This window comes from Tursiops truncatus, chromosome 20 (assembly GCF_011762595.2).
Source record: "Tursiops truncatus isolate mTurTru1 chromosome 20, mTurTru1.mat.Y, whole genome shotgun sequence".
Classification (NCBI taxonomy): domain Eukaryota; kingdom Metazoa; phylum Chordata; class Mammalia; order Artiodactyla; family Delphinidae; genus Tursiops; species Tursiops truncatus.
This window is the reverse complement of record NC_047053.1, coordinates 32,417,451-32,430,527: the sequence shown is the minus strand read 5'-3', so window position 1 is coordinate 32,430,527 and position 13,077 is coordinate 32,417,451. Positions and strand designations below refer to the sequence as shown.

General features: G+C 41.0%; 1 protein-coding gene across 9 annotated transcripts in view; it reads left to right on the top strand.

The window, feature by feature from the left end:
• Nucleotides 1-13,077, top strand: part of SYNRG (synergin gamma) — a 92,801-nt gene that overhangs the window by 46,578 nt on the left and 33,146 nt on the right. For all 9 annotated transcript variants that reach the window (XM_019945381.2, XM_019945380.2, XM_073797155.1 and 6 more), the window contains 3 exons: nucleotides 5,903-6,021; nucleotides 6,157-6,219; nucleotides 11,192-12,139. In XM_019945381.2, coding sequence (XP_019800940.1) covers nucleotides 5,903-6,021; nucleotides 6,157-6,219; nucleotides 11,192-12,139 — 1,130 coding nt within the window. The remainder of the gene's footprint in view (nucleotides 1-5,902; nucleotides 6,022-6,156; nucleotides 6,220-11,191; nucleotides 12,140-13,077) is intronic.

Genomic DNA, 13,077 nt, shown 5'->3' with positions numbered 1-13,077 from the left:
ACGTGGAGCTGGGAGGTCTCTTGTGGACCAGTGTCCTGAAGTTGGCTCTCCCACCTCAGAGGCACAGCAGTAACTCCTGGCTGCAGCACCAAGAGCCTTTCATCCACACGGCTCAGAATAAAAGGAAGAAAGAAAGAAAGAAAGAAACAGATAAAATAAAGTTATTAAAATAAAAAACAAAAAATAATTATTAAAACAAATTTTTTAAGTAATTAAAAAAGAAAGAAAGAACAACCAAACGAAAAAACAAATCCACCAATGTTAACAAGCGCTGAAAAGTATACTAAAACAAAAAACAAAAAGAAAATGTACAGACAGAACCCTAGGACAAATGGTAAAGCAGAGCTATACAGACAAAATCACACACAGAAGCATACACATACACACTCACAAAAAGAGAAAAAGGGAAAAATATATATATATATCCTTGCTCCCAAAGTCCACCTCCTCAATTCGGGATGATTCCTTGTCTATTCAGGTATTCCACAGAAGCAGGGTACATCAAGTTGACTGTGGAGATTTAATCCGCTGCTTCTGAGGCTGTTGGGAGATATTTCCCTTTCTCTTTGTTCGCACAGCTCCCAGGGCTCAGCTTTGGATTTGGCCCCGCCTCTGCATGTAGGTCACCTGAGGGCGTCTGTTCTTTGCTCAGACAGGACGGGGTTAAAGGAGCAGCTGATTCGGGGGCTCTGGCTCACTCAGGCCAGCGGGAGGGAAGGGTATGGAGTGCGGGGCAAGCCTGCAGCGGCAGAGGCCGGCGTGACGTTGCACCAGCCTGAGGCACGCCGTGTGTTCTCCTGGAGAAGTTGTTCCTGGATCACAGGACCCTGGCAGTGGGCCTGCACAGGCTCCTGGGAGGGAAGGTGTGGAGAATGACCTGTGCTTGCACACAGGCTTCTTGGTGGCCGCAGCAGCAGCCTTAGCATCTCATGCCCGTCTCTGGGGTCCGCGCTAATAGCCGTGGCTCGCGCCCGTCTCTGGAGCTCCTTTAAGCGGCGTTCTGAATCCCCTCTCCTCACGTACTGCGAAACAGAGGCAAGAAAGCCTCTTGCGTGTTCGACAGCTCCAGACCGTTTCCCGGACTCCCTCCCGGCTAGCTGTGGCCACTAGTCCCTCCAGGCTGTGTTCACGCAGTCAACCCCAGTCCTCTCCCTGCGATCTGACCTCCGAAGCCAGAGCCTCAGCTCCCAGCCCCTGCCTGTCCCGGCAGGTGAGCAGACAAGCTTCTCAGGCTGGTGAGTGCTGGTCGGCACCGATCCTCTGTGCGGGAATGTCTCCACTTTGCCCTCCGCACCCCTGTAGCTGCACTCTCCTCCGTGGCTCCGAAGCTTCCCCCCTCCGCCACTGCCCATCTCCACCAGTGAAGGGGCTTCCTAGTATGTGGAAACCTTTCCTCCTTCACAGCTCCCTCCCACTGGTGCAGGTCCTGTCCATATTCTTTTGTCTCTGTTTTTTCTTTTGCCCTACGCAGGTACGTGGGGGAGTTTCCTGCCTTTTGGGAGGGCTGAGGTCTTCTGCCAGTGTTCAGTAGGTGTTCTGTAGGGGTTGTTCCACATGTAGATGTATTTCTGATGTATCTGTGGGGAGGAAGGTGTTCTCCATGTCTTACTCTTCCGCCATCTTGAAGCTCCTAGCTCCATCTCTTTTTTTTTTTTTTTTTTTGCCGTATGTGGGCCTCTCACTGTTGTGGCCTCTCCTGTTGCGGAGCACAGGCTCCGGATGTGCAGGCTCAGCGGCCATGGCTCACGGGCCCAGCTGCTCCGCGGCACATGGGATCTTCCCGGATTGGGGCACGAACTCGTGTCCCCTGCATCGGCAGTTGGACTCTCAGCCACTGCACCACCAGGGAAGCCCCATCATTTTTAAAAAATACTTAGTAGATACTTCTTCCACTGAGTAGAGCACATGAGGCTTTGCGTAAGCAGTGTGAATGTTTCTGGTTGCTTTTGGAACTTGTTTTTGTCAGGGTACATATTCTATTTCTCTTATGTTCCTATTTGTGCAGTTTCATTCATCTTTTCTATTTTAACCAATTGATTATTTCTTAGTCAACACTTCCTGCAGACACTGTAAGAAGAACTAAGGGATAGGCGTTATAGAGAATTAGAATTAGGGAAAGAATTATTCTCCTGATTTTAAGAATACATCAAACACTTGTAAATGACACATACAAGAGACATACGAGGGGTGTGACTGTAAAGTACTGGGAGTTCCAAGCCCGCTGTACCAGTGCACACACGCATTAACCTGATAGACACATAACAGTTCTTTCTCAGGTCTCTTCCTCTGCACAAATTGATATGTTCTACTGCTGTCTAGAACATATTTGAATGACCCAAGTCATCTCAAATTACCTCCATAAAATGATTCATTGTTTTCCTGCTCAAAGCTAAATAAGAATTTGTTAGATCATCATATCCAGTCACCTAATCAGAAACATGCTGTTTTTGTCTCCTTTCTCTCTCCTTTACCGCCATCAACTCTGTCAGCTCTGCTTGGCATGGGAAAAGGCTGTGTGTGATCTGGCTCCTGCCAACCCTCTTGACTGTTGCCATTTCTCCACAGCTTACCTCCAGCCACACGTAAACCGCCAAACTGACCATGCTCTTTCAAGCTTCTGGCCTTTTCCATTCTGTTTTCTTCAATCTGAAATTCTCTCTATAGTTAATTCTAGTTCCAGGTCGAAAATCGGTTCATTATAGGAAGTATTTACTAACTCCACTCCATCAGTCCCCACCTCTAAGATGAGTTAAGGGCTGCTTCTTCTCTACTGCCATGGTAGCCCGTGAACATCCATGCCGTGATTGCCATTACTGGGTTACCTGACTGTTCCCCTCACTAGGCCGTAAGTACCTGAAGACGGTATTTCATGGCTCTGTATGTAGTACTTAGCCTGTAATATGTAATTAATAAAGGTTTGTTGGGTGAATATATTGTAGTATGAAGGTTACAAACCAAATTTAACAAATTGATGGTTCATTCCTCAGGGAGAAAACTTTCAGCAGATGAAATTAAAATTTGGGCATAGAAAGTTTTAAGATGGTGGCCAGACCTGAGATATATGGGGTATTAGCAATTTTGTGTGGCATTGTCTCCACCCAGTAGTTTACTTTCATATACAGCCATACTTTGCAGATTTTTCTTCTTCAGTTCTGGCTTGACTACTTCTGTGCTTTTCTTGCATGAAAACATTTTGTTCATGTCTAAGAATCCACACTCATTGTTTCTTTATTCATTCAGAAACATTTACATAGCATCTCCTGTGTGCGTGACACTGGGGTAGGCACTAGAAATACAGAAGCAAAAAGCACAGTTTCTGCTCTAAAGATTGTCAGTTTTATCTGGGTATTTATATTATCTAATAAAACTCTCTTAGAATTGCTCCTTCAGTGGTGAGTTTGTGTGTTCATGTATAATGAATTCCCTAGTTTATGATGATCTGTATTCCATATTGTGAGTTATTTTAAAAGGATATTTGTTAAATCATGATATAAATAGGTAGGACCACTTTGAGCAGTATTTTTAAGCAAAAATGGACATTATTTTTTTGAGAAGATGAAAAGGCAAGTAAGGTGTTAAAATAGGCTGGAGCCAAGAGTATTGTTAGTCTGAAAAAATGACACTAGTTAAGGGCAGGCACCAGTTATGGGATGCCTTATGATTTGTGACATAATCTGTAAAGCATTTTAGAAATAAGTGGCATGGTGAAAGGGATTTTTGCTACTAGGTATGGGATAAATGCAGCTTCCATGGTAATCCTGTTGTGAGGTTATGGGAGTTACCCTGGGTTTAGAGTTACAGATACTGAAAAGTATGTATCTGAGAAGTTGGTTGGACTCGGTGTTGAACTGGATGTCAAAGTCAAAGGAGGAATAGCACTTGAGCTGGCATGAAAGGGCATCTGGAAGGGAGCAACATCATTCATTTATCCATTCGGAAAATACTTACCGTGTGCCAGGCACTGGGGAGCTTCGTATAATAAACAAAGCGGTCATGGGGCGCTGACGATAGAATAGTTCAAAAAGGATTAAGGCGTAGGAGTTTTGAGTTGGTTTATTTTCTTTGCTTTTTAAATGGATGTATTTAGCAGGTTGAGCAACTAAGTAAAGTCACCTACCACAGCCACGTGAAGTAACTGTAAAACACAAATGATACACTAGAGAAAAAGCAAAGCACTTTTTTGTGGCCAAATTCTCTAAAGTCTCATCTTTCAATAGAATGCAGGTTCTTAAATTTTAAAACAGTATGCCTCTCTCACTGAGTACCTTTCGTTAGTATTCAACAGTAGAAATAACCATTTGCATGTTTGGAACAGATAACTACTTTATATAACTGGCATAAACACTTTGATGGTGATTACAGTTTTTTTTAATAAAAACTTTAAGGAAAGAACTGGAATGAATTCTTCCTTTGTAATATGCATAAAATTACAGTCTGAGTCATAGCGTTTTTTGAATGGAATTTTATTTTGTTGACTTCACTTAGCAGTACTACATTACTCTGAAGATCCCCTGTTTTTTTTCCAATTCTGAAAATAATTTTTAAATTAATAATATTCAAATAAATGTCATATTTAGTGGAAGATTTTACCATGGACTTTAAAGGGCCATAGCTAACGTTGGCGATCATGAAAAAACAAATAGATCATTCAACTTTGTGGTTTTTTTCCTAAGACATTAATTACCTTTATTCCTGTGTAACATTCTGTTCAGTGTGTTGTAGTTTAATTACTTATGGAACTTTTAGAAATCCACCTATACTGTATAAACAGTGACCTATTTGTCCAGATCAAATATGTAGCAGCTGTTTGGTATTGGTGTGAAATTATAATATTTGATAGCACTAAGTCCTCCAGGCACTGCAGACGCCCATTAGCATGCATGTGCAACAGCAAGGTTTTTACCTTGCTTGTAGGCCACTGATAAGAAGATTTAAATGACTGTAGAAAATTTTTGCTCCAGGGCAAAGAACTCAATAGAAATCCATTTATATAACTTGTGTGTATGGTATTGAATGACACAAACTAGTAGTGGAATGTAGTCATTCATATGTAAAGGTGGTTCTTCCAGGGAGCTGCCTGGGTCTGATAAGGGGGGAAAAAAAGGCAGTGCTTTTATAGTCTGTGTTTAAGCCGCCCAAGAATTACCCACACAGATACTACTCATTACACTATTTTTCCATCCAGCAGGGAAATGTGTCCACAGGCAAAAGTATCTTTATCTAATTTTGAAGTGATTGTTGTTTTGCTGCAAAGATAGCTTCTGGAACTGCTGATGTGATCCTCGTAAAAATGCAAATTGTATTAACTCTACTGCTGCTTATCAGATGTGGGAACTTCTGCCACTAAGCAATGCAGTGTGATCAAAAGAAGGACAATTTACATCTTGGCTTGAACAGCATTTCATAAATAGATTTTTATCTTAACTATTCCACCTCTGCATTCTGAACCCAGTTTAGAGAATAATTTATATTAAGGTTAACCTAATTTACTTTAAAATATTGGGTATACGTACTTGGAGCAGTTCACTTTCACAGTTTTATGGACCTAAATTTAAAATTACAGGAAGTCATCATTCTATAATAATCTATTTCTAATGCCATTCCGGTGGTTCTTATGGCTTAAAGATGATTAGATAGATGGTCAGTGTGGATCTGACTCCTCTTCACATAATCAAGAAAAGAATTATTGCTTGAGTGTTGTTTCAATATATGTTTTTTCAAGGAAAAGGATGTTGTTTTTTGTCATTTGTGGTGTACCTATATAGTTTCTAACTTTTAAAGCAGGGAGCCATGAGTTTTAACTAGGTTATCTGTGTGCCATTTTAACTCTAAGTTCTTCCTTGATGACAAGGTAAGGAGACAATGTTCTAGTCATTAAGAAATATTTCTTTTTCCCTTTTAGTGCCCCTTCTTTGTTGATGCCACTTCCTGGAACTAAAGGATCAGCTTCAGTGGATAAATATGCTGTGTTTAAAGGAATTGCAGCTGACAAGTCCTCTGAAAATACTGTTCCGTTTAGAGGTAAAAACAGTTCATAAATTCATGAACCTGTGAATGTAAATTTTTGTTTTTAGTGGTGACCTTTTATGGTGAATGTCCTTGAGCTGTGATCTTAAGGTTCCTAACCTTAATTGGGCTTCTGTCTTTTCATCATAGAGCCTGGTGATAAATATAGTGCTTTCAGAGAACTTGAACAGACAGCAGAGAGTAAATCTTTAGGTAAGTTTTTGTTTCCTTAAATGGATAAATTATTTCAATTTTTAATAAGAGACTTTTATGGTTCTTTCAGTAGCATCCCAAACATTCTTTTATTTTACTGTGTGGTTGTTTTTGTTTCGTTTTGTAGCTCTGGAAATTACAAGAAAGAAAAATGTGGTTCAGTTATTAGATAATAAAATAACTGATAATTTAGAAAAATTATTTTCTAATAATGCAATTTCCTTTGAAGATAGTGCATTCCCTTTCACTGGAAGCCTTCAAGCCAAGTTAGACTCCTGTGACCACTTTCGGTTATTTTAACGCTCAAAACAAGACTTGAGCTGTTGGCAGTGCAGCAATCTGTGGACTGTGCGAAAGGCAGCAGCCAGTCTTTTACATCTCAAGATTTTCAAAATTGGCTGTAATTTAATGAGTGGAAGTGAGAGGGCTTTGTGTGCCTGTGTGGTTCCTATCTCTGATAGAAGGGCTTAAATAGAGTAGAAGGGAATGTAGAATGATAATTTGAGAGCCATATATGTAAAGTCATATTTGTGGCTGAATCCTACTGGAAACCTGATGTGTAGGATTTAGATAATCCATAGGTCAAATGATGTCCTTCAAAGCTTACCCACGCATGCTGTGAAGTTTTTATCCTCTACTGAGGAGTTCTTCCTGGAAACAGTACCACATTCTACCTCTCTGTATTGGACAATCAAATTTGGAACATCTTTCCACAATCACTTGTTCTAACCCTTTTCTCCGAGCAATGGGGAGGGCGTGGGGAGGTGGGGGGAAATTACAGGAAAGGTAAGGTGTATGTGTGAAAGTTAAAATAGAAAGTGTACTGCTTAAATATCTGTAGAAATATTCAATCTTTTTTTTTCTTTTCTTTTGTTTTTTATTTTTTTTGCGGTCCGCGGGCCTCTCACTGCTGTGGCCTCTCCCGTTGCGGAGCACAGGCTCCAGATGCGCAGGCTCAGCGGCCATGGCTCACGGGCCCAGCCGCTCCGCGGCATGTGGGATCTTTCCGGACCGGGGCACGAACCCGTGTCCTCTGCATCGGCAGGCGGACTCTCAACCACTGCGCCACCAGGGAAGCCCAGAAATACTCAATCTTTTACAGCTCTTAGGTTCTAGAAATGTTTCCTTGTGTTTCATTCAAGCCTTTAGGATGTAATAACTTTCTTCCTCAGTGCCTGTATTAGGTACTATGAGTACAAAAATAAACCCCAGAGGAACTTCTGGTTTGTTAATTTGGCATTTACTCCTAGCAATGCTTTTATCAACTCTTGGGCCAAGGCAAGTTTGGAGTAAAGAGCATGGTTTAATATCAGGGTTCTTTATATACTCTGGTATTAGTGATCGTATGATATGTATGTTATTCCTGGGAAACACCATGGTGCCACCAAAATGTAAGCAGCACATCTTAGCCCTGCTTTTGCAGTAGTTTACGAACAGAATCCCAGATGGTTGTTGGCATTGTTGTGTGCTTGCTTTCATTCCTGTCTTACCTTTAAGGCTTTCCAGGGAGAGATGCCAACTTTGTTCATTTTAGGAGAATATATTTTTTTCTACTCTCATTAAAAATACAGGGCTTCCCTGGTGGCACAGTGGTTAAGAATCCGCCTGCCAATGCAGGGAACATGGGTTCGAGCCCTGGTCCAGGAAGATCCCACATGCCGCAAAGCAACTAAGCCCGTGCACCACAACTACTGAGTCTGTGAGCCACAACTACTGAGCCTGCATGCCACAACTACTGAAGCCCACATGCCTAGAGCCCGTGCTCCACAACAAGAGAAGCCACCGCAGTGAGAAGCACGCGCACCGCTTCGAAGAGTAGCCCCCGCTCACTGCAACTAGAGAAAGCCCACGCAGCAACGAAGACCCAACGCAGCCAAAAATTAATTAATTAATTAATTTAAAACTTTAAAAAAGTGGACTGAAAAGCTACCCATGAAGTCATATGCTTAATGTACCTCCTGATAAGCAATCTTCCAGTGTCTGCAACTAATTTATTTGCCCAAAAAGCCCCTGTGTTTTTGAACATGTAAACCCACCCATTTTTATTTCTTTTTAACCCTTTCACCCAGGTTACATTTCTAGTGGAAACGTTTACAATTCATCAGTAAGTTTAGTTTGCTGTGGTGATTTCCTTTATAAAATAACAAAGCAAAACTTGTCAGTTTCACAGATATTTTAAAGGAGCACATCAAAAATTTAGGCTGTGACAAAATTGACTGCTTATTACCTTTTTATTTACACAAATAATACAAATATTATCATTGATGTACTTGCCTAAAATTCTAGGGCAATTTTTAAAGTTTTACATCTGCTTCTGTCAATTTGTGAAATTGGCTTTAGTTTTATTAGTGGTATGTATAAAAACATAAAATACAGAAATTCTGAATGCTGTTCTTCTCTTTCTGAAATTTCCCTAATATTAAATAGATTTCTCTGTGTTGATAAATTATGCTGGTGAATTTGTTAAGTAGCTCAAATTAGGGGGAAAATAAGCTTCCATTATTTTCCATGCTTTTTTCTTTCTTTTTTTTTTATAAATTTATTTTTGATTTTATTTATTTTTGGCTGTGTTGGGTCTTCATTGCTTCAGGCGGTCTTTCTCTAGTTCCGGCGAGCGGGAGCTACTCATTGTTGCTGTGCACTGACTTCTCATTGCAGTGGCTTCTCTTGTTGCAGAGCATGGGCTCTAGGCACGCAGGCTCAGTAGTTGTGGTTTGTGAGCTCTAGAGCGCAGGCTCAGTAGTTGTGGCACACGGGCCCAGTTGCTCCGCGGCATGTGGGATCTTCCCAGACCAGGGCTCAAACCCATGTCCCTGCACTGGCAGGCAGATTCTTAACCACTGTGCCACCAAGGAAGCCCCCATGCTTTTTTCATATGATGTATCAAAGTATATATCATGTTATAAGCACAATATATTTAAAGCCTGCATTATTTAAGTGACAATTTGCAGAATTATATTTTGGTTTTACACACATTTTTATAGTTCATATGCTTCTATATCTCATTTTTAGGGAAAAGTAGAATTTTAAAAAATGGATGAAGAAATTAAAGCTTGTGTTTTAATTTATAACTCTCCAGAAATGGCATTCATATTTTTAAATAATAAGTGATGTTAGTATAGCTATATTTATATTTGGTTTATCTCTGGTTTTCATTATCTGGTATAACCTAGTGGATTTTATGGAAGACCTTCAGGCACTATTCAAAAACTGAGATCATCTGTGTCCTAACCTTATGCCTATGAGTGATAAAATTATTGTGATAATAAAGAATAGAAACCCTATTAAGAACCATGGGCCCAGATTTTTATCAGTATCTAACTGCATCTATTTAATTATTTATGAGAAATACCTTAGTACCTATTTTCTCTAACTAAAAAACTAATTTAAAAAATGCTGTCAGTAACCCCATCCTCAGAGTAGCACAATATAAACTAAAGTTTAAATCCGATCCTCAAAATTTTTTTAAAAACTTATTTATTATTTATTTATTTATTTTTGGCTGTGTTGGGTCTTCATTGCTGCACGTGGGTTTTCTCTAGTTGTGGCGAGCAGGGGCTACTCTTCGTTGTGGTGCGCAGGCTTCTCATTGCGGTGGCTTCTCTTGCGGAGCACGGGCTCTAGGTGCGCGGGCTTCAGTAGTTGTGGCATGTGGGCTCGGTAGTTGTGGCACATGGGCTTAGTTGCTCCACGGCATGTGGGATCTTTCTGGACCAGGGCTTGAACCTGTGTCCCTGCATTAGCAGGCGTATTCTTAACCACTGCAACACCAGGGAGGTCCCCTCAAAATTTTTAATAATGGAATTGGTATTCAAATCCCTTTGAATTGTAATAAATAAGAATAAGTGCTGATTGGTACAGTGAGATTGCTGATTTCAAGAAGAGCCCAAGTACTCATGGATTTTTTGGGTAAGATTCAGCTTATTTGTTGGAAAGTGTGGGGGGAACTACTTTATAATGTGCCCTTAGCAAGAATGCTTTGCAAATAAGCAGATGCCTTTTCAGAATTTTTCATCAAATCCCTTCAAATTAATGCCTCAATATACTTGAGCAAAACCACATAGTATCTAACCATAAGCTTAAGTGCCTAGCTGAGCAGAGTCTTGTACATCCTAAATATTAGATTCAGGATTTTTCATAATACTTCATTGGTACCTGTGATATTTTTTTTCTGATTGATTACCATGTAACACATTTTATCTTTAAAGGGCCACTATGTGTTTTAATATGCCTCTCTTCAGGAACCTCCAGCGCCTATTTCCTTTTTTTTTTTAATTTATTTATTTAATTTATTTATTTTTGGCTGCGTTGGGTCTTCGTTGCTGAGCACAAGCTTTCCCTAGTTGCGGCGAGCAGGGGCTACTCTTCGTTGCGGTGCAAGTGCTTCTCATTGTGGTGGCTTCTCTTTTTTGCAGAGCACAGGCTCTAGGTGCATGGGCTTCAGCAGTTGTGGCGTGCAGGCTCAGCAGTTGTGGCGAACGGGCTTAGAGCGCAGCCTCAGTAGTTGTGGCAAACGGACTTAGTTGCTTTGCGGCATGTGGGATCTTCCCAGACCAGGGCTCAAACCCGTGTCCCCTGCGTTGGCAGGCAGATTCTTAAACCACTGTCCAGCGCCTATTTCTTAGTCTCCTGTATGCTTGGCTGGCTAGCAATAGTGAGAAAACATCCTTAGAGCAATGCTTTTGGACAGCTGAAGGCTCTGGCACAGACATATCATGTCACATATCATATCACACTGAAATGAGCAAATGAAAATCGTGTGATACGTGTGCTCAGTTTGATTTTTATTTATTTCCCTATCACTAGCCTTCAGTGTGGAAACAAAAGGGATATTTGGTAGGGATATTATTAAACTGTGGTTAAATAATGTGAAGCCAGTGAGGGAAACGTCTGTAATATGCTTGTACTTTAATATGGATCATGGGATTTTAGCTCAGCATTCTTTTGTATTTGGTTGTGTTTTTTCTTGCAGGAGAAAACTTTGCAGAATTCAGATCTGCGGGAAATGATGATGGTTTCACCGATTTTAAAACCGCCGATAGTATCTCACCACTAGAGCCACCAGCAAAAGACAAACCTTTTCCGGCAGCCTTCCCCTCAGGAGCTATCCAACAGAAACCACAAACACAGGTGAAAAATCCTCTGAACTTAGCAGACCTAGATATGTTTTCCTCAGTTACTTGCAGCAGTGAGAAACCATTGTCCTTTTCAGCTGCATTCAGTGCATCAAAATCTGTTTCCTCACGACCCCAGCTCACGGGATCTGTGGCACCCATGACGACATTGGCGTCAACTAAAACTTCTAGTTTGGCTGATGATTTTGGAGAATTCAACCTTTTTGGGGAATATTCTAGTCCAGCATCTGTTGGGGAGCAGGATGACTTTGCAGATTTTATGGCTTTCAGTAATAGTTCTATTTCATCTGAGCAAAAGGCAGATGACAAATATGAGGCCCTTAAAGAGGAAAGTAGTCCGGTTCCTCTAAGCAGCAGCGTGAGCAGCACAGTGAAGAACGGACAGACCTCTGCCGCTGCGTCTACCAAATACGATGTCTTCAGACAGCTCTCTCTGGAAGGATCGGGACTAGGTGTTGAAGAGCTGAAAGATAACACTCCTTCAGGAAAGAGCGATGATGATTTCGCTGACTTCCACTCCAGTAAATTTTCTTCCATGAGCTCGGACAAATCCCTGGGAGAGAAAGCAGTGGCTTTCAGACACACCAAAGAAGACTCTGCTTCGGTGAAGTCCTTGGATCTCCCTTCCATTGGTGGCAGCAGTGCTGGCAAGGAGGACTCTGAAGATGCACTCTCTGTTCAGTTTGACATGAAACTGGCTGATGTGGGAGGAGATCTTAAGCATGTCATGTCTGATAGCTCTTTGGATTTACCAACAGTTAGTGGCCAGCATCCTCCTGCTGCAGGTGAGGAATTGGTGAGATTGCTCTGGTGATGGTGATATAGATCTCAAAGATGGTTCTGTGGGTGTTGATTTACAGAAGAGGAAGGCTCTGGCTCTTAACCCTTATGAATGTCTAATAATTAACCTCTTCATTGCCAGTCCCCTTAAAGCAGTGTTGAATTGGATTCTGTGGATACTTGGATATGTGGATACCATGAATACAATGAAACTTAGACTGGATAGCTAAGATATTTTTACATTTGAAATCTAACACCAACTTGGTGTCTGAGGCACATCAAAATCCACTGCTGAATGAGCCACACATTGCCAGAAATTTTATAAAGACTTTTGCAGTGTCAGTAACGTTCCTCCATTTCTGTGAGTGAAGTCAATGTTTCCGTCTCCTTTTTTCTTCTCTTGGGTATATTTGGCAGCTGCCAATAGAGTATTCTGTTTGGTTTATAGAAACCGACTCTTGTTAGACCAAGAAGTAACAGTGTCTAGCCAGTTATACTGCAGTTTTGCCACATCCCTATAAGAGAAGAGGGCAAGAGCTTGTACCTGGATGCCCTGTGTGCCAGGGTCTGGCAAGGAGGAGGGCAGGAGTTGTTAGTGGAATTGAGGTACGGTTTTCAGTGTTAACGCTATTACTGGAAGTAGTAAATTGTAACACAACTGTAGATGGTAGATAGGGTAACTACTAACTTTCTCATAAAATGTTTGAAAACATCTTAGAGGAGAGCCCTCTTTAAATTCCATGTGGATTTACATGTAGCAGTTGATTCTCTAGTCCAAATTCCTGTCAGAAAAACTAGATTCCCAAGTGTCCTAGTTTTTATTTTGTTTTGTTCTTTGATATGTATATAGAAAGATAAACCTATTTTGTGGCCTTTAATAATGAGAAATATCTCAGCATTACTGTATTATTCCAGAAAATGCATTATGCGTACGAAGGGTTCC